The sequence below is a fragment of the Myotis lucifugus genome, unplaced genomic scaffold, assembly GCF_000147115.1.
Source record: "Myotis lucifugus unplaced genomic scaffold, Myoluc2.0 scaffold_15, whole genome shotgun sequence".
NCBI lineage: Eukaryota > Metazoa > Chordata > Mammalia > Chiroptera > Vespertilionidae > Myotis > Myotis lucifugus.
In genome coordinates this window covers 11,380,996-11,403,411 of record NW_005871063.1, presented here as the reverse complement: position 1 = coordinate 11,403,411, position 22,416 = coordinate 11,380,996, and the positions used below count along the sequence as shown (strand labels likewise).

Here is a 22,416-nt window from a genome sequence, read left to right as displayed (position 1 = left end):
TAATTAGAGTGTGGTACTTTCCCATCCAGTCTTTGGACGGGAGTGAGTGGGGGTGAGGTAGGACTGGAAAAGAACATTTGAATCTGTGAAACATTATAATCAATGCTCTTCTATTTCTTACCTAAAGTACACTTACTTTTGAGAAAGGAACAGCTCAAAGACATCAACATCCCTCTTGTGGCCACATATCTTTAGTTGATCTTCAACTGCCTGATAACATATAATTACTCTGTCAAGGCACATTCCACTGAGCAAAAATACGGAGACATTTGAAGTCAGTAACAATAAGGTCTACAAGGAGATCAAAGGAAAGGTGAATATGGAGGCAACCACTCTAAATTGATAAATTCCAACACTACAATTATATATTATTTAATCATTTTTTGTGGTTGAATTTCATTATCCTTAATCCTGGGCACAGATGTGTTAAATAATTTTTAATCAAAGAGAAAAAATATGTGTATATATACTCCAAAAACAAGTTTTCATTCTTTATGAGGTAGAGTGATTTAGTCTTTAAATATTCTTAAATGTTCCTTCAAACACAAAGAATTTATATTTGGTAGGTTTTCCATATTTACAGAAGACAATATCAAGGTTGGAGGTGAAGGGAGTAGACTATAAAGTACGTTATCATACAGGTGCTTGGCACCCTGTAAATTCTCAATAAATGTCACACAAATGAACGAACGAGTGAATAAATGTCATTGCCCTTTCTTTGCAAAGAAATCATGTCTTTAATTTTCATGAATTACTAACATCTTGCACCGTGGGAATTTTTGGTGAAGAAGAAGCAATTTTTATTCCCATAAGCTTTGTTTTGAAAATACAAATCCAACAACAACTAGTTAGGTACTTTGCTTTTCTTTTGTGGTCCTTTGCTAAATTATAAAATAACATTTATAGGCCACATGGCCTAAGATTATATGGAAAAATTAAAGCCTGTCTGTAATTTTCCATGAAGGAATAAACCTAACAAGACACAACAAAAGTGGAAAGTACAGTCATTGCACTTCTGGACTCTGACAAACATTGTAATTATCAGAGTCAAAACAATCACCAAATTTCAGCTGGGATTTGTTGTGGGTGGTGAGGTTGTAATGTCAGTAAGTGATTTATGAAGTTTTGACAATGGTTTTGTTATTTAGTAGAGGACTTTAAGAGGAGTTAGATTTAATGGGATGAGCACATATCTAAAGAAGTGATGAAGGTAGATATCCTAGGGATGGGGAACAGCTGCTAATTTATTGTCCTAAACTTTCTTAGTTACCCTGTTATGCAAGCTGAATCTTAAGGCTTAGAGAATTCATTGGATCAGGTATTGGCATTTCCATCAAGGTATTTTGTTACTCTAAAAAGCAAGCTGAATCTGGAAAAACCCAATACATAAGGCTTACATATCTTCATCGGGGTACTTTAACTGAAATATCTAAACCTTCAGCTTATATATGGTCAATTGCAACTTTGCCAAAGTATTTGGGATGTTAAAGGCCAGCCAAGGTAAAATTAAAATTTAGCAGCTACCTATTAAAATTATAAATGTGCTTTTAACTTGATCCCGTCATTCCATGTCTAGCACTCAGAAACACAGTGGTACACAAACACACACACACACAATTGAATATCATTGCTCACCTCAGCATACATTATCAGAGTTATGATATATGTCCCATTAATTGGTATATGATTTAAATTAAGATGTAGCTTCACAATAGAATACTGCACAGTAGCTTAAAAATATAAAGAGATGGATATCTGATCATATAATAATATCAGAAATGTATTTTTAAGTAACAATGCCATTGGCAGGATATGTGAAAGAGTAACAATATTTTCATTACTAATGACATTTATATGCACATAAAATACACACACTCCAAATTGTAAACAACAGTTATCACCTGAGATCATGGGGAGCTTTCACTTTCTAAACAATATACTTTTAATAATGTTTGAATATTTTATAATAAGCACATATTAATTTAGTAATCAGAGACTAATACACATTTTGAAAAGTTTAGCCATAGAATGATTAAAGATTTAAATTAAGTTTTGAAAATTAAGAGATGAAAAGGGAAATTGAAACTATCAGCATAATTCAGAAACCATAGCGTAATCAATTATTTATTTACACAGATTTTGATCATGATATGTTTCTTTCCAACCAAAAATTTCCTATGAATCTGGAATCAGGTATTAATGCCAAAGTGCCAAAGAACACAAAGATGGGCCAAGAGGTTTCAAGTTTCAGTGACTCCGGTGGAACAGCTCCAATTCCCAATCAACACACAACTTCATTAGCAGTATATTCCTTTCATCTAAAGAAGCACAACAAGCATTCTTCCCCTGAGAAAGTTTTTTTTTTTTGTGGTAAAACATACATAATATAGAACTTATTATTTTAACCCTACAGTTCAGCACATTCACATTGCTGTGCAACCATCTCCACCATCCATTTCCAGAAGGTTTTCATCTTCTCAAATGAAACTCTGCACCCAGTAAACACTAACTCCGCATTTCCTCCCTCCCCATCCCCTGGCAACCACCCTTCTACTTTCCATTCCTATGAATTGGACTATGCTGAGTACCCCATGTAAGTGGAATCACAAGTTTTTCTCCTTTTGTGACTGGCTTATTTCACTTAGCATAATGTCTTCAAGAATCATCTATGTTGCCCTAACCGGTTTGGCTCAATGGATAGAGCTTCAGCCTGCGGACTCAAGAGTCCCAGGTTTGATTCCAGTCAAGGGCATGTACCTTGGTTGCGGGCACAACCCCAGTAGGGGGTGTGCAAGAGGCAGCTAATCGATGTTTCTCTCATCGATGTTTCTAACTCTATCCCTCTCCCTTCCTCTCTATAAAAAATCAATAAAATATATTTAAAAAAAAGAATCATCTATGTTGTAGTGTGTGTCAGGATTTCCTTCCTTTTTAAGGCTGAATAATATTCTATTGCATGTATGAACTACACCTTATCTGTCCATTTATCCATCAAACACTGCAAAGGAAGGTTGTTAAGGGCTCTGACAATTCACCAAATATGCTCTGGTGAATTCAGCCTGGGAATGCTGAGATTTCAGTTGGGGTGGGCTTGAAAGGGCGAGGAGAAATTAGAACTAGAATATTGATGGGTGGATGTTTTAGTCAGAGAGAAGTAATTACACAAAAGAGAAGATGTGAGGAAGAAAATTTGAAGAGCATGGGGCTGTGCAGCCTTTGGCTACAATGAAAGGCACATGGAAGGCAACTGTGAGAAATAAATTAAGAAAGATGATTTGGGGTCATATTATTTGTGCTAACTTTGAAATTTAAGCTCAAAGAGTATACTTAGCGTGCAAGCAAAACTTTACAGGCGTAAGAACTCTAACTTAAAATCACATAGTTTATGTAATTTACCATTTAAAATTAATTTTATTTTATGATATACATATACATATATATATATGCACATGTATATGAAATATATATACTAACTGCATGGTTAAATCAGTGTAAGTCCAACAAGATTCTGATTTTTACCAACACAACTACATCAATGCTTTTAACAATATCCATTATCAAATTATTTTAAAATCACTGGACTCAATTCTGCGGTTATAGGGAAATAGGAGACAGAATTTTTAAACTGGAGAAAAGATGTGGAAAAAAAAGCTAGGCCCCAGGAAGATGACTTGCCATGACATGCATGATGGCCTCGGGTGCAGAGAAGTGCAGACAGGAAGCCAAGCTGCCTCTGGAAAATCAAAGCAAGAGCAGATGAGCCTGCCCTGGGATAGTGGCAAATGGGAATGAGCAGTGAACAGCTCTGGCATGGGATGTGCAGAGAGAGCGGAGGGGAACTGGCAAGTAGCTGGAGGTGGAGAAGAAGGCCAGGGGAGTCCCAGGTGATGATGGCAATGTGGCAACATGATGATGATAAAGGTGACTACTGGTCAGAGAGGACAAATTCAGCCCGGAAATGCTGGGACTGAGGCGCTGGTGGAACAAACAGGCTAAGGTATCAGCAGAGAGCTGCAAGTGGACGAGGGATCTCACCAGAGATTTCAGAGTAGGTACAGCCTGGCGAGTCAGGTCAGCCTAGAGGAGAGAGTGGGGCCCAGGTAAGATTCTTGTGAGGTATCTGCCTTTAGAAAGAGGAGGAGGGAGGCAAGTTTGGTAAGGGGACAGAGAGGGACAGTTGTAGAGTTAGGAGAAACAAAAAGACAATAGGAGCTGAGAGAGTGAATTTCAAGAAGGTAGAATTTGAACCTGCAGTTGCATAGGATGGAAGAAGATATTACCCAGAAAAGGTATTGAATTTGTGAAGCAATGTCAGTAACCTGATGAGGGGGAAAAGTCAGATTTCAAATTAACTGATTAACAGACCAGGGAAAAAAACAATCCAACACAGAATTGGGGTGTGGGCAGTTCTAGAACAGGGAGGATGGTAGCAGCTTCCTCCACTGCCTGACACCTTAGGATCTAGAGAAAACAGAAAAAAGTTTGAAAATCGTGGGCTTTTTAATCTATGTGTATTTCAGTCTATAGAAGGAACTACCCTCTCTTTGACGGTTTACGTACTGCAATAATAGATACATTCCTAGAGCGTCATGCACCACACATGCACCACCGGATAGTTAGGACTTAGCCTTCAGCTCATTTCAGAACTCTGGGCTTTGTACTCCTGGGAGTCCCCAGCCCTTGCAGACAAGTTCCAGAACTCTAGGACCCTTTGCTAGCTCCCATGTTGCCTATTTTTGACATTTTTCCTCACTGGAGTTTATTCATTAAGCCATTATCTTAACTGCCTTCAACTCTGTTTGTATGATTCCTCAGAGAACCTTCCCTCCTCAGTTTGCACTTTAGGGGGGACAACATTTTAGGGGATATATATAATTTTGGAGAGTCAAGGCCCACATGTACGGCTCTGTTACCTACTTTCTAAACTGCCATAATTATATATGCAGCAGGTGGTGAGTAGGAAGAGGTCAGTGTACGTCTGTTAGTGTGTATCGGGGCAGCCTCCAGTCCTTAGTGGAAGTGTGGGGTCCCAATGCTCCACCCCCTCCGCCACAGACCCCTGGGGCAGCCTCAGGCTGGCTGGGCCCTTCGGGCAAGGACCCCAGGGGCTCTTGGTCTGGGGAAGGGGGTGCCCCTTACCCTGTGGCTGACCTCCAGGGCACGTCCTGGAGCCCTCGCTAGGCTCGTGGAGAGTCGGGAGGAGCGGGGCGGATGCTTCGGATCCCAGGTCATCAGGAAGCCAGAGCGGCCGGCGGCACCTATGACTGACCCAGTCTGGCCCGCAGCTCATTGTTCCCACTGTTACCAACAGTTACCACAATCTCGCCGACTAAAAGCCAATCCAAACCAGGGAAGATATGAAGCCAAATCCTGACTTCTGTGACGTTTGCACGTGGGGTCCTTGCAGCCCCCACCACGTGGTAGTTTCCCCTGCGCGCGGCGCTTTCTGTGGGTGCCGCAGAGCAAGTGATCAGCAATGCCAGAGTGGGTCAGAGGACCCCAATGGCAGCCCCCCAATACTACCAATTTTATTGATTTGAGAGCAGAATATCAGAAAATTTAGGTTCTTAACATTAGATGTGCCTGGTGACCACTGGTCATGTGTGGAGGGTAGGGGTGGTGAAACCCTATTGGAACTTGAGACAAAAGGGGAAAAAATCAGTTCTGTTGATTCTGTCTTTACTTAAAATTTTGAAGTTCTTTCATCATGGATGTTTTGCAAAAACATTGCATTAAGATTTATTTTCCTGATTTTTGTGTGCGCCGCCCTACATTTTTGTAAGGCCACTGCCTCACCCTAGAGTCCTGGGAGGGAGATAGGGGTGGCAGTGTCCAGGCACCCCTAGGCTCGGGGTGCCCAGGAAAAAAGAACACTTTGCTGACTTTATTGACCAACAGTAAGCACATATTGGTTCAGTAGCTGAGGAGTCCTTCCTCTGGCAGAAAATGGGTTCGATAAGCCACTATTTAGCTAGACTTGATGTCTCCCCAAGTTCTATTGGTACCTCTAGCTCAAACTGTCTTACGATCTTATTTATATGAACTTGGTTCCCCTCTCGCTTGGGAAACTTAGGAGGCGGGATTGTGTCTGTGCCATCGCTATCTTGTGTCAGGAATTGACACACTGCATTCCATAAATGTTGATTCAATGGAACCAGTTGGTTTCTTGGTTCCCAATTTGAACTTGAAACCTAAGAATTAAATACAGTTTTTTTAAATGAATCAGGCTACTTGCATATAAAAATTCTGGTGTTAGAATAGAGCATCAAAAATATGTCACTGGAGAAATCAAGCACATGCTATTTTAGTACTTCCCAAAATATTTCAGCCCGGTGGGGCTGGGAGGGTAAAAGTCCTCCAAGTCACTGTGGAGAGAGTAATAATCTGAGAACTACTATTTAAATGGTTTTATCTCATAAATAAAAATCAAATGAGAGGAATGGTCCACTAAGAAAAATGTGTAAGATAGTTTACTGGTCTTTTGTCTCCCATTTTTGCTGTTAATATGTGTTACAGAATTTCAGATATCATTCATAAATAAGCCACATGGAAACATGGACATGTATAATACTTGATCAATTTCATTCATACTCAAATGTGAGTTTTAGAATCATATGCAAAAATACTTTGAGAGCCTTTACAGAAGTAAACTACTAACCAGCTGATTTCTACTAAAATCACATTAAAATGTTTAGCCTTGACTTTTTGTTTAAATCTTTAAAATTTACACTGATTAAGAAGAGAAAACAACAAACAAGTAAATAAACAAATCCAGCTCTGTTTTTAAGAAAATAACTCATTTCTTATAAGGTCTTAATGTGCCCCATCTCCCCCCAGAATTACAATTTAACTGATCATGAGGACTAAAATAATGCAAATTTAATTATGGGATGTGAAAAACGGAGGTTAGGAAAGGTACTTTTTGGATGAAAGATCCTGCCTAGACATCCTCACAGTGATGGTACACAATTTTCACAAAAGAAGCATCCCAGGCAGAGTGAGCAGAGAGAACGTTTACCTCCATGGGGTGGGATTATGGCCTGAGGAATCCAGCCTGAAATTTAAAAAATTCACGTAAAAGGTACATTCTCCTTTACAATCAATCTTGTTTTAATATAAAAATAAAGTGGTTCCCCCCTAACTCCCCTCCAATCTTTGAGCAATATTTACACTGAAGCAAGACACCCTGTGTTTATCCTGTGGCTTTGCCGCTCTGGCACGCCGCCACTGCCTGCAGGGGTATGCATACCCCAGTTTGAAAGCTCTAGCATATCATGGATGTGGATTTGGAAAAGAAGAAAGAGCTTGTGCTCCAAGTCAGGGCATGTGGGGTTTAGTCTCAGCTATGACATTAACTAGTTGTTGGCCACCTTTGAGTCACTTAATGTCTCTGGTCCTCAGTTTCTTCAGTAGTAAAATTGAGAAGTTGGAAGTGTAGCTAAAAAAAAATCTATTATTTAATTGTACTTTCCTAGAAAGGTGGTATGTATTGTTCACAGAGTAGAAGATTCTTGCTGAAATGTTGACATGCAATTGCTTTTAAGAATAATTTCCCAGTGAAAAATGTGTGAGTAAAAAAATGTGCATATGATAGCTATCATTAAAACTACATAATTTTTAAAACTCTCTAATTTTGTTAACAATTCCAGTCATCACTCTGGATGTTATTTTTCTAAGTGAGTAAAAAATATTTATTAGATAAAATAATAATTATCAGCCATTTTCTACCATGTAGAAGGAGCATAGAATGAGCAATATCTCAGCCACAATAAAATCTTCTTACATGCAAAGAAAGGTATATCTTTTTATGTTATTTGATGACCACAGCACCACAATTTTCATTGTTCTAAGTTTAAATAAAGTAGCATTTTAATTACAGCTATCGTTTTTTGTCTGTTTACACAAAATGAAAATGACAATAGAATGTTGGGAATTCATGGAATTCTCTATGAGTCTTTCATGTTACTGCACATTTTAGGAGAAGAGGCAGTGACTGCCTTTTTCAGGACTATATTTTAGGATATTTGTGTAGGGAACATGCTTGGAAGGTAGAGACAGTGTCTTGGAAGGGCAGATGCTTTTTGTGTTTTGTTTTTATTGTGCAGCATAATAAAGATAATGTCTCTCTCCCTTATCATAAAGATAAGGTCAGGCAGGCTTACTGACAGCTTAGGATAAACTTCTATCAATAACTCGTCAAGTCTAAACTAAGCAAAGTGAGAGAAAGGTTAGTAATTTCAATGACATCATGCAAGAAATCTTACAATAAAAATAATTTTTATGATTTATATGACTTGTCCACCCAGTACCATCTCTAATTTCAGGTAATGGACCTTCTTTCCTGGGCTCCATGATTTAGAGAGTCCTGTTAAGGTTGTCCTCTGGACTCACCCCCCACCACGACCACCATCCCATGAACCAAGCAGATGGACTCACCTGGAGTTCTTGCCCTCCTCACCTTTTTCACACCCTATAACTAGGGGAGCACTTCTGGGCATGTGCTCCCCTCGGCCCAAGGGGTAGTCAAAGAGTGGCTGTTTGGGGTGATAGATAGAGCTTAGACATGGGGGCTCACTGTACTTGGGAGAAAATGTAAAATCACAGTAAAGGACACACAGGTTTGGAATTCAAAATTATATTATTTGGTTAAGCTGGGGTTCTGTCTTGAGATTTCTAGCTATTCCAGACAGTAAAGGAATGTTTCCAAACCCGAAGCACTTCCTGTTCCAATACAGGTAGGAGTTTGGAGGATGGTGTGTGCATTTTGAGAGAAAACAAGGTACGTAAGGAGGAAGTGGAAATGGCTGCTTTCCTGAGAGAGTTTAAGAAATACTACATGTGGACAGTATTCCTTCAGAACCCTGATAATGACGTGTGCCATGGGGATGTGGAGAGACCAATGCTTCCCCTATTACCTCCGAATGCACCACCATGCCAATAACTCAAAAAATGGCAAGACTTAGAGCATTGGGTGATAGCGTCTTGGTCCTGAACCTGAGAGATCCATGAAAGGGTACTTTGGAGATAGAGAAATGAAGTTTATTTTAATAGTGTGAAGGGCAACAGGCATTAGCCAGGGAGAGGAGAGCAAAGGAAGACAGCTTTGCAAGATTCTATAGAAAGTCTTTTTTTTTAAAGGTTCTATATATATATATAGATATACATATATATATATATATATATATATATAATTTTTTTATTGACTTCTCACAGAGAGGAAGGGAGAGGGATAGAGAGTTAGACACATCAATGAGAGAGAACCATCGATCAGCTGCCTCCTGCACACTCCCTATTGGGGATGTGCCTGCAACCAAGGTACATGCCCTTGACCGGAATCGAACCTGGGACCCTTGAGTCCGCAGGCCGACGCTCTATCCACTGAGCCAAACCGGTTAGGGCAGAAAGTCTTGTTATGCTAGCAGGAATGCTTCATTTTATCACACGTTGGATATAACAACCAGGTATTTGAAGCATAAATTATTTCTCTCTACAAATGTGTGGGTTTATTTAGGTGTGTGTGTGTGTGTGTGTGTGTGTGTGTATATATGTGTGTGTGCATGTATGTGTGTGTAAATTCACATGCATATACACACAGGTACACACACAATAGGCTAACTCTACAAGAACCCAGTGATCCCTACCTCCTGGTTTTCTCATACTTGTGTAACTAATCCCCTCCCCTTGCATGTGAACTCATTTCTAATGAGTAGAATATGGCAGAAAAGATGGGATATCCCTACTGAGAGTAGGTTACAGAAAAGACTGTGGCTTCTGTCTTGGACACCTTTTTTCTTGTTCTCTGGTCCACTCTGAGCTAAACCAGTTACCATGTTGTGGGAGGCCCATATCCAAGGTGTTGATATGTCTGGCCAACAGCCAGAGAGGACCTGGAGCTTGACAATAGCCAGGTGAGTCAGTTTGGAAGCAGATCCTCCCAAGTGGAGCCTTGAGAAGACAGTAGGCCTGGCCTGGATTGCAGCCTCTGGGAGACTCTGAGCCAGAGGCACTCAGCTGAGCCAAACCCAGATTCCAGAAATGGACAAAAATAAAGTTTTTTGTCTTAAGCTGCTAGATTTTGAGGTAATTTGCCATGCAGCAATAGATATCTAATTATACATATATGTATATTATTATGTATTATATAATAGATATGAGATGTGTGTGTGTGTGTGTGTGTGTACACACACATATATATATTTAAATTAAAAATATACAGAAAACCAAAACAGTGGTCCTCTGTGGTCAAATTCCATTCTTCTCAAAAGAATCCCTGTCCTTTTCATCATACATAGTAAAAATTTGACAGAATTCCCATCCTGGAAATTTTCAGATTAATATTTAAATCTGGAAAGACAAATTTATTCTTGGAATGTTATCTACATGCAACCACAAGTTTAAATGTAAAAATAAACTAAACTCTTTTATCATAATAGATAATATTTTAGTTAGAGGATAATTTAATAGAGATTTTTACTAAGCTACAACTTAATCTAAGTTGAGAATTAATTTAAAAAAATCACTTGCCAGAATGAATACTATTACCAAGTCAATTTATATTTTTCTCATCTGCTTATGAAAACTTTTCAAATGTGCTATATATTTTTTTAAAATGGGACAGTATGAAGCACTATTATTTTGTGAAATTTGAGGTGTTATCTTGTGGTTTGGCCTCACCTCTATCATTATATGGGTTCCTCTGAGACTCTCTCTAACTCAAGGATCTGAAACTGCTGAGATTTTCTTCTCCCATTCTTATGATTTTTTAGGTAAACTTTAGAATGATGACTAAGCTTGGAAGTAATTTTTCTTTTGGGCCTTGATTAGTTTTGCAGACAATCACCGTTGGAGGGGGCATCCAAGATTCTTGGGGACAGAGTCCTTTTTCCTCTTATCTGCACAGTACAGTGGCAGGGAGGGAGAGACTCCCAAACATGCTCCAGGAAGCCTGGGTTCAATGTGTGGCCGTCTTGGGCCATCAGGCCATTTAAAGTGCTCTTCTCCATGCATGAGGAAGCTATTTTAGATGACTGCTCCTTCATTTATTCATTCATTCAGTCAGGCGGGCACTGAAATTCACTGAATCCCTACTACAAACCACACACTGGCCAGGGTCTGAGGGATATGAACAAGACATCCTGCAAGAAAAGAGAGCTAGGAAGCAAATAGTACAGGTACCCATTGCTTTAAGCCTATTTTAATTGTATTTGGTTCTGCTTGATATTGGCTGTCATTCAAATGGTTCGTTAAGGATGTTACTATTATTTTCTCAGAACTTGAACTGTTTCAATTACCTGAGCACATAATTCCAAACTATCTTATTGACCATGTTAACTGTGTGCCCTTTATGGCCTTTATTCAGCTAGTAGGTTTTTATTAATGATGTTTTCATTACCACCTTTTCACAAGAAGTGAATAGGAGAGAAAGGTTCAGTAATCATTTCAATTAGAGGTACTACATGTTGAAAAGTAATTCAGAAGAAATCGTTCTCAGGAAAAGTACAAAGGCATTGAGAGGTTTTGCATTGCAAGTTTAATAACTCTAAAGTTTTAAAAAACAATTTTTGTTTTATAAATCTATTTTAGATTATAACAAAGAAAGAAACTTTGTTTTCACAATTAGAGTACACTTTCTAATAATCTTGGAAATTTTCCATAAACTTGGGGAGAAAAGATAGACTAATGGCTAATTTGGGCTCTGCCCAATTTTTTACCCTTTACCTGATGATCTGGGTAATAATGCAGGTAAGAAGCAGAAATCAAGCTGATGACCACTAGATCCCTACTGCTCGAATAAGTGATGGCTGTGGGTGGCGTTTGCAGGCATGAACTGTTTAAAACCGGGTGGAGGATAAGGGAGAGTGAGAGAGAATAGAAGAAAAGTAGAAGGAGAAAGAGACAGGGGAAGAAAAAGAAAAGAAGGGTGGAGAGAAGAGGAGAGGAGACAGAGGTTGAAGAGAAGAAAAGAGAGAAGAGAAGAGAAGAGAAGAGAAGAGAAGAGAAGAGAAGAGAAGAGAAGAGAAGAGAAGAGAAATGTAGAGAAACAGGTAAGAGAGAAAGGAGGAGAAAAGCAAAGGAAAGGGACACATTGTAGGTAGAAATTATGGTGCCCTTTGATCACAGTCATCTTATGAGAACAGATGTGATTCTTTGGGAACACTACTTTATTCTCAATCCTATGGCTCAGTGACACTGATAATCACTGATAATCACTCTCTAAACTCCTGGCATTAAAGGTAGGCATACGATCCATGCCAGAGTAAGGGGAATAAGCCCCCCTGGATGTTTCAAATCTGAACTAAGGGGAAAGGAGGAGTCTACTCCTTGTGGTGAAGCTGTGTGGTTTGAAGCCTTAAATTCTTGCTATGTGCTGCCTTAATATCTGAAACGGGGAGGGCCTCACACAACTTAACTGCAAGCTCCCTTCCTACTGCTCCCACAGAGTCCCCCAGACGAGCACCCCTCCTTATCAAACAGACCAGATGTAATTGATGCTTATCCCTGAGTAGCAGGTTTAAGTTCCCTGCCAGCCAACAGAATTATTTAAGCAACCCAATCACATCCTTGTGTGGGAACCACGGCACCCCACCCTCTTATTACCACAAAGCCTGCCTCCCACAGCTGCTGGCTGTTCCCTCCAAAGCCGCTGGTTGTTCACTTTGCTTGAGAATGCAACTCCTGTGTGGTCCTGCATGGTAGGTACACAGCGAACTCCTTGCCTGGGCTGTGACTACAGGTGACGTGACGGATACACTGCTACCAATCTCATCTCCCCAGAGTCAGGTGCCGTGCATTTGGTCATCCCCACAAGCCTATGGTGGGAATCCCTCCCTAACCAAAGAGGTGAAGAGGGGTGATTAGAACAAACTGTGATATAACCTGAGTGCTGCCAGGCATGTTCCCAGCCTTGTAAAGGAGCTGGGCTGAGAGTAAAGCCAGCACACAGAGTCACAGAATTAGGAGCTAAAGACAGAGGGAGGCTCCAATCACCACTGAGGTCTGCCTTTCCTACAGATTTCATTCAGATTCCCCTTTTTGCTTCCACTAGTTTGATTAGAGCAGTGGTTCTCAACCTTGGCTGCACATTAGAATCACCTGGGAATCTTTTTAAAATGCCGATTTCTGGGCCTCATCCTCCGGAAATTCCATTTCTTTGTTATTAATGTTGTGGCCTCACCCCATAACAAAGAAACAGAATTTCCAGAGGATGAGGCCCAGAAATCAGGATTTTAAAAAGATTCCAAAGGTGATTCTAATGTGCAGCCAAGGTTGAGAACCACTGGATTAGAGTTTCCACCACTAACAGTCACTTTAGTATTATTCAGTGAAGCCAATGATATTGGCTTGTTTTTATTTGAATTTAAAATAATAGCCTGTTTATTTAGTAAGCATATAATTATGTGACTTACATATTCCTTTCAGGATGAGAGAGTATAGATCAGGTATAGAAAACTAGTGATAGTCCAATATCATGAACAAGGAAAAAATGTGAGGCTCTCCCTCTTGGGGGAGTGCTTTTCTCTTCCCCTTTTCTTCCCTGAAAGGCCTTTCCCTCTCCTAAGCTCCAAGGGCCCTTCTTTAGCTTCTGTAACTTGTTTCCTGAGCCTCCACAGCCCCGCTGGCTCATTTCTACCACCTCTGTAACTTTCTAAATAAGCTTTGTCTTACAATTTGAAAAAAAAATTCCAGATACAAAAGGCGTATTCTGTAGTGGGATAAGGAAGACATCACCTTCCTAAGAATCACCCCTATGAGGAAAATCAAGTATTATGAAAGTAGAATATTACCTGTAAAGTAGTATTTATACTTAAAAGCACTAAAATTCTTTTTGAAGACCTACAGTGTTTCTGTCTAGAAAATGAGAGGGGCTTAAAGATTATATGCTGATGATTTAAAAACATTTTTTTTTATTGAGGTGAAATTCACATAACATAGAAATGAACCGCTTTTGATTGCACAATTCAGTGGCAGTTAGTGCATTGTCGATGTTGTGCAACCATTACCTCTATGTAGTTCCAAAACACTTTTATCACCCCAAAGAAGTCCCCTTACCCATTAAGCAACTGTTCCTCATTCCTCCCTTCCCCCAACCCTGGCAATTACTAATCTGCTTCGTATGTCTATGGATTTACCTGTTATGAGTATTTTATATAAATGGAACCATACAATATGTGACATTTTATGTCTAGGTTCTTTCACTTAGAATATTTTTGAGATTCATATAAGTTTTAGCATGTATCAGTAATTTGTCCCTTTTAAGGCTGAATAATATTCCATTGTATGAACATTTTGTTTATCCAATTATCCATTGATGAACACTTGGGTTGTTTCTACCTTTTGGCTATTGAGAATAGTGCTGCTACATTCATTTATTTACAAATCTTGGTTTGAACAATGCTTTCAATACTTTTAGGTATGTGCCTAAGGGTTGAATTACTGGGTCATATGGTTATTCTATGTTTAACTTTTTGAAGAGCCACCAAACTGTTTACTACAGTGGTCACACCATTTTACTTCTGCTAGTAATGTATAAAGGTTTGAAATTCCCTACTCCTTGCCCACACGTTATGATTTCAGTTTTCATTTACTTAATGGCTAATGATTGAGTATCTTTTTCATGTGTTTGTTGGCTATTTGTATATGTTCTTTGGAGAAATACATATTTAAGACCTTTGCCCATTTAAAAATTATTTTGTATCTTTTGGTTGAGTTGTAAGAGCTCTTTATCTATTCTGAATACCAGCTGGTTGTCAGATACATGGTTTGCAAATATTTTCTCCCATTTTATAGGTTGTCTTTATAACCTGATGATTTTCTACAGATTGTTTTTATCCCTTCTCTAGTTAATGCTAATTATAATTTATCCTACAGGTATTATTATTTCTGTATTCTTTTCTACCTTATCCATACAATGAGAGCTTTGGTTAAAGAGCCAGTGATTGAGAATAGGGTCTGCATGACCCACCTTCCTGGCCATAGTTTTTGGTCTAAAGGTGGGTATCTAAACCTAAGTAGACCTCACAACCCTAGCCACACTATTGGTCAATCACACAAGCCAGGCCAATCAGAATCTTTCCCTAGAACCTTTTCATTATCTTATCAATAAGCTATTAGTGTGTGAGCTTAGAAGCTGCCATCAGCCATGTTTCTATCTATATAGACAGTGGATCTAACAGTAGAAGATAAAACTAACATACAAAGCAAGAGACCAGTTCTAATGGTGTTTGAGTCTTGGTTCTAGCTACCCCCTCCCCTTGCCTTCACTGCAGTTTGACTATGCAAGTCAACGTACTTCCCTTTTGTTATAAGCTGATCTGCATTAGATCCCTCTACTTTAAATCAAGTCTGACCAAGTCAGTGAATGTGGGAATATTTCCTTGAGGGTGTACCTCAAAATACCATGGCATTTTTAAGTACACATATCATTTCTTTGGCCTACATCTTGCCCACAATGGCTCTAGTTTTTACTGTAACACTTACCTAGGGCTTGTGTCTATTGACCTCCCTGCCTGACCCGCAATTCCCAAACTAAGAACTAATAGAAACATTTGAAATTATTTCTGGTAGAATTGTTTTCTATCTCTTTTCCTCTCTAAATATGTACATTAAAGTTATTGGACAGCTGCCAAGAACTTGAAAAATTAATTTAAAAGTTAATTTAAACACCATAACCCTGTTTGCATTTTCTATCTGTAACTGGAATGAATGTTTAAAAAGCACATTTACTGCCCTAGCTGGTTTGGCTTGGTGGATAGAGCATCGGCCTGCAGGCTGAAGGGTCCCAGGTTCAATTCCGGTCAAGGGCACATGCCCCGGTTGCAGGCTGGATCCCCAGTGCGGGGCATGCAGGAGGCAGCCAATTGATGATTCTCTCTCATCGTTGATGTTTCTATCTCTCTATCACTCCCCTTCCTCTCTGAAATCAATAATTAAAAAAAGAGCATTTACTAAAAGGAATGTGTTGTGTAACTTAATGTGTGATAAATGTAGGTGGTCTAAAACTATTTTTACTGCATTCCTACTTTTGCTCATAAACTTTTAAAATACTTTCACTAAAGTGTGAGTATCATTTGACAAAAGGAAGTCAACTAAGCTCTTTATATGACATTACTTTAAATAATCTTTTCAATATTTTCTAAGTCGGTTTGTATAGTTAGTTAATCCATCCACCTATTGTAATATTAGGTGATGAAAAATGTCATGCATCCTGTCTTTGGTGTAATTACATACATTCCTTTTCAATTTTCTTTTGTTGACTTTTGATATGTTTTGTATCATAGCTTTAGTAACTAGGATGTCTTTTGGTGAAGAAAATCCCTATTTCCGATCATTGCCCTTTACAAATTAATGACTCAAGGTATTACATGTACAATCCCATAGTTGTTTATCTTGGTGTGGCCCATGCTGAAAATGATTTCTACTATCAAAATGATTCTGTTCTTTGAGATGTTCTCTTGGTATTTTTTTGGTTCCGGTTTCTCTAAAAATTCAGGAATTGCCTTTCGGAAGTCCCTTGACAAGAAAATTTACCAAGAACAGCCTTAGAATGGTAAACTTGACAGTTTCTTTACTAAGAAATTATGGCTTCCATAGCCTAACTTCTTACCTTACAGCTATTTTTCCTCTCACCTCATTTTCCCCCCATATACTATTCTGATTTGCATAAACTATTTTTTATTAACTTCATTTTGTTACTTAGATATGGATCACACCTAAACTGTATAGCTATGGTAACATAACAAGTTCATATTTTATATTAATTAAGAACATTGAAGAAACTTAAGTTAACTGGTGGAATGACCCTGAGGCTATTGACTGGAGTTTTGCATGAGAGAGACCCACTGGGAAATCATAAAGTCTGTTTCTTCCCAGGGCAGCTTCTAAGCCCTGCATCATATATTGTTTATCTATAAATGATGCCAGTTGTTGCTTCCAATAACCCAGAATATAAGTCCCTCTGATTCATCAGGCACAGAACCACCAGCAGACTGACTGATTGGCAATGATAGGTGCTAACTTTGGAGTAAAATTATTTTTATCAATTAGGGTGTCTTTCATTATAATATCAGGACACTAAGATCTACTTGTTTGAACAGTAAGGAAATGTCTTGCCTCCATTAATACATCCAAAAAGAGAGCAGTTCTAGGCCCCATGTGGTCAGGGCCAGAGCTCCAGCTCTCTGCTGCCTTTGAAGCCCACGCTCCTCTAAGTTGGCTATCTTTTCAGGCTGCCTTCCCTCCTCACAAGGCAGTGGCAGCAGTTCCAGGTTTCACGTTCTGACACGTCACTGTTGAGAGGAAGAAGAGGGCCTGTTTTCCATTGTCACCTTCCTACTAGAGAGGAAGCCGTTCTGGAGACCTTTCCCTGAGTGCTTCTCTTCATGTATCCTAGGCCCAAACAAAGTCACATGCCCATTTCCCGGCGAGGGAGTGGTATTTCTATGATTGGCAGATAATCAAGATCCAGTCTGAAGGGCTACACCAGGTTGCCCTGTCAGGTGGATGCTTTCTCACTCAGCTAGGAGGCTGCCAGTCCACACCTGTCTGTCTGTACTCCCATGTGGGTGCCATCTTGCCCCTGCTAACGCTCCTTCACCACCCCCTGGGCTGCTCTTCTTCCACCAGGACATGCCCCACACCTTCCACAAATCTGACACTGCACCCAGTTGTCCTCCCACCCCAACCCCCTTGGAATGCTCTGGCAATGTGCTGGGCCCACCCTACCCTGGACGCCTTCTTTACCAACCTGGGCGCTGCTACCCATGCCTTCTTTCAGCCACTGAGACTGACACCCAGCAACAGTCTGTTCCATCAAGAGTTAAAACCGTGCTCAGACGCAACTTTTAGAGCAGTCTATATAAAGAAGCAAGTTGATATGCAAATAGCTCTGTACAAAAATTTTTTAAAAGAGCTACGAGATTTTCCCCCCCATTCACATAAAAAACAGAGTTGTCTGAATAGAAAGCTGTGATTATACATGCACACTGTTGCTATGGTACATACAACTAGTAAGTGTGGTTTTCATAAATTAAAAAATTCTATATAACTATTCCCCCAACCCATCAGCAGTATCTTCAGTTACAGATAAAGAAAATAGCATCCGATTTTTACCCCCACATTCTCTTTTTGCTCATTTTTTCCTTGCTTTCTTCAGATCCCCTGCCTGCCACAGCCATGGCCACTTCTACACCAGATCAGCACTGGGCAGTTCTGGCCCTTGTCCCTGCTCATTTATGCCATCTCATCAACACCACCCTTTCTTACCATTTGTGTCTGTTCTCTGATCTTGAATTCTTACCTCTGTCAGGAGGCTTTTCCTAAACTGTGTGACCTCATTTCTCTGTTGCCTTCACCAGACCCCCTGCGAAGCCAGCAGCTACTGCCAAATCTCTCCAGGACTCTTCACAGTGACTTACCCAGTGAAGCTTTGTTTAGGGTTCCCAAGAAATGAGTCACTTGAGCTCTGTTTAGGGAAAGCTTCTACTTGCCTAAGGAGACTAACAGAGTGGCTGAACGCTCCCTGAATCAAAGTTTATAAATCCCAACTGAGAGTTTCATTGTTTCCTCTCCTTGATCCTCTTGCTTCGGATCCAATAGACCATCTCCTTGTTCTATCTGTTCCAGCTGAAGGCAGACTTTGCCAGAAATCTGTCTGGGCACAATTCCCTTGATGCTGTGTTTCCATATCTTGTGTGTGTGTGTGTGTGGGGGGGGGGGTGGCAAGGTTTTGGGCAGTGGCTCCCATGTTTATTCTGTTTCTTACCCTTTGATGCCCTGGGACCTCTTGCTTCTCTGCCCTCTGTGTGATATTTTCTTCTCCCTCCCACCCCCCTATGAAATGGAGACTCTCAACTTAATGCTGGAGGATGGGGGGCAGGGACTACAGAATATCTCAGCATCTCTGGAGGTGGGAAATAGTTTAAAAACACCCCTTCCTTTTTATAAGAGCATTGTATATTTTTAAGGTTAACAACTAAAATTTTGCTCTTTTTAAAAGTTATGCTCAAATGACTTCATATTGGTTAACTGCAAAATTATTTAAAGATAACTACTTTTTCTCAAAACAAGGCTAATTATGCTATTGTTCAGTGTAAAATTTCTTACAAGATTTACATTGATTGTAAAATAGATTATTAAATCCTTAATGTATTATTAAATGGCACCCCCAATATGACTTCAACATAATTTTTAACATATTCCTATATACTGACTTAATTTTTTAAGTATCACATATTTTAAAGCTAATGAACTGTTGCTCACTCTTTTCTTCCTGTGTGCCTTCCTTTATTGTCACCATTTCCAAAGACATATTCTTTTCTCTCCTTTCTTTGATTTTTTTTAATAAAAAATTCAAATATATATATAAAAAATTCAAATATATATATATATATATATATAGAGAGAGAGAGAGAGAGAGAGAGATAATATCTTGCTAATCTTGTTTTATCTATTTCTCCATTTTTAAAAATATATTTGTATTGATTTCAGAGAAGGGAGAGGGAGAGAGAGAGACATCAATGATGAGAGAGATTCACTGATTGGCTGCCTCCTGCACTCCCCCTACTGGGACTGAGCCAGCAACCTGGGTATGTGCCCTGACAGGGAATCTAACCGTGATCTCCTGGTTCACATGTCGATAGTCAACCACTGAGCCTGTAGTTTGCTAAGTTTGAACTTTGTTACAATTAATAAAATAACCTAGATTTTAAAGACTCGCTGAAATAAATGAGTGGGACTCTGTTATACTGAAAAAACTTCTGCACAGCAATGGAAACCATGAACAAAATAAAAAGGCAACCTATGACATAGTAGGAAATATTTGCAAATCATGTATAAATATGGGGTCAATATCCAAAATATATAAGGAACTCACATAACTCAAGAGCAAAAAATAAATACCCCAAATAATCCAATTAAAAAGTGGGCAGAGAAACTGAACAGACACTTTTCCAAAGAAGAGAGACACAGGATAACATGAAAAGATGCTCAATATTACAAATCACAATGAGCTCCTTATAGCTGTTGGAATGGCTATCATAAAAAAGCAAGAGAGAACAAATACTGGTAAAGATGTGAGATATATATGTATACACACACATATATCCACACATACATACTACACACAGAGACAATGAAATATTATTCAACCATGAGAAAAAAGGAAATTCTATTTGTGACACCATAGATGGATCATGAGGGATTATGCTAAGTAAAATAAGCCAGTCAGAGAAAGACAAATACTGCATGGTATCACTTATATGTGGAATCTATAAAAAAAATAGCTAGGCTCATAGAAACAGAGGATAGAAAAATAGTTACCATGAGGTGGTGGTGGAGGTGGTTCACTTAAGGAAATAGGAAGAGGTTGATAAAAGGGTACAAACTTTTAGCTAAAAGATAAATAAGATCTGAGAATCTAATGCATAACATGATGACTTTAGTTTGTAACACTATTATATCATTGAAATTTGCTGAGAGTAGAACTTAAATATTCTCACCATGAGGGAAAAAAAGGTAAATATGTGAGGTAATGTATATGTTAATTAACCTGGTGGGGAGAATCCTTTAAAACATATAGTTATATCAAATGATCGCAATGTATACTTTAAATATCTTAGAATTTTATTTGTAAATTATAGCACAATAAAGCTGAAAGAAAAGACTCACTGAGTGAACACATTAAAAGTTACAGCATCACACAGGAAAAAAGGAGTTAAGGAGTTTCTATATTTGGAGTCTAAAAGGTGATGTGTATTATATCGTTCCATTAATGCAATAACATTTTCAACAGTGGCACTCAGACAGCTACAGTTTCTGTTGACCTCTGATATGTGACATTTTTCTCAAATTTAATCAAGATTATTTAGTTATGTAGGGATAAAAGAATCTTGATTTGTTTGAGAAACACAGTTGAAAAAGTTATGATGAACTTTAATGGGAAACACACTTGTATAGAAGCCTGGGCATAAGGTTGAAATTGATCATCACATTGTTTGTTTAGAAAAGAAAACATAACATTCAAAGAATATGTTGGAAGCATTGGATTTCCTCACATAAGAACACACACATTGAACATGACGAGGTTTGGCTAAAGCCTATATTACAGACTATTTTTTTCTTTACTTAAGAGAGTTGACCTTAAATGCACATATTATTGAATATACTAGAAATCTGAATGTTTTTGCACGTAGATACATTTTGGAAAAATGATAGAAAATAAAAAAGAAACTTTTGAAAATTGATAATACTAATGACTAGACTTTGAAAATAAATCTATAAGTGGAAGAATGAAACAACTGACAGTTTACAGGCAGCCAAATATGTAGATTTTAGGCAGCAGCCTATCACTGCTCCCCTGGGTGGTCTCCCATTTCCCAGAAGAGGGACTTGCTGAGCTTCGTGATAGAGTCAAGAGTACTCAGCACCTAAGGGGCCTTTGTGTGTGGGGAGGGTGGAGGGAGAGGAAATAACTTTCTAAAAAGTCATAGAAGGGGGTCAAAAAAATCATAGAAGAAACTTTGTGAGTTATATAAACCAACCCAGTTACCCCCAAGAAAAACCACACCTAAATTCTTCCAGACAGATTAGAATCTTTCCTATTTCTGCAGACCTCCTGAGAAGGAGTTTCCATTCCCTTACTTTAGTATTTAACAGACTTCCTTCTCAAGAACACTGCTCTCTTGACTACGTTAAATCTTTGATAATACTGCCAAGACTTTTATTTGTTCTTATAATATCCTGTACAGGGAAGGAGGACAGCTGAGTGAGCTTGCTTCAGGAACTCTCTGTCCCTCATTCCCCCTTGGCCCTCTTTTCTCCACACTTATAATTTCCATGCCTTTAAGGTAGGGATTGAATGGGCTTTTCGGGGTCAAACCAATAATATGCAGATTGAGGCAAAAGTAGGTTTACAGTTGTGAGTAAGCAAAACGCAAGAGTTCATTCTTATATTATAATTTATTAATTACTGTGTTATTTTCCATATGAACAACTGTAAACCTACTTTTGTCCAACCCTATATAACTTGTAGGATTTCAGATTGTAAAGAGTGGCCCTAACCGGTTTGGCTCAGTGGATAGAGCGTCGGCCTGTGGACTCAAGGGTCCCAGGTTCGATTCCGGTCAGGGCATGTACCTTGGGCAAAGTGGAGAACCATTGTTACTCTACAGGCATTTAATTATATATTCATTCTATGAACTGAGTAGGTTAAGCCAGATATGATTTAGGGGTGAATTCTGCTTGAGAGCTGCCCAATTACATCCTTGCTTTAAGCCAGTGGTTCTCAACCTTCTGGCCCTTTAAATACAGTTCCTCATGTTGTGACCCAACCATAAAATTATTTTCGTTGCTACTTCATAACTGTAATGTTGCTACTGTTATGAATCGTAATGGAAATATCTGATATGCAGGATGGTCTTA

At 39.0% G+C, this 22,416-nt stretch overlaps 1 protein-coding gene across 1 annotated transcript in view; it reads right to left on the bottom strand.

Moving 5' to 3' along the window:
• Nucleotides 1–22,416, bottom strand: part of LRRC72 (leucine rich repeat containing 72) — a 108,283-nt gene that overhangs the window by 25,621 nt on the left and 60,246 nt on the right. Inside the window, exon 2 of the mRNA XM_023750763.1 lies at nucleotides 137–210. Coding sequence (XP_023606531.1) covers nucleotides 137–210 — 74 coding nt within the window. The remainder of the gene's footprint in view (nucleotides 1–136; nucleotides 211–22,416) is intronic.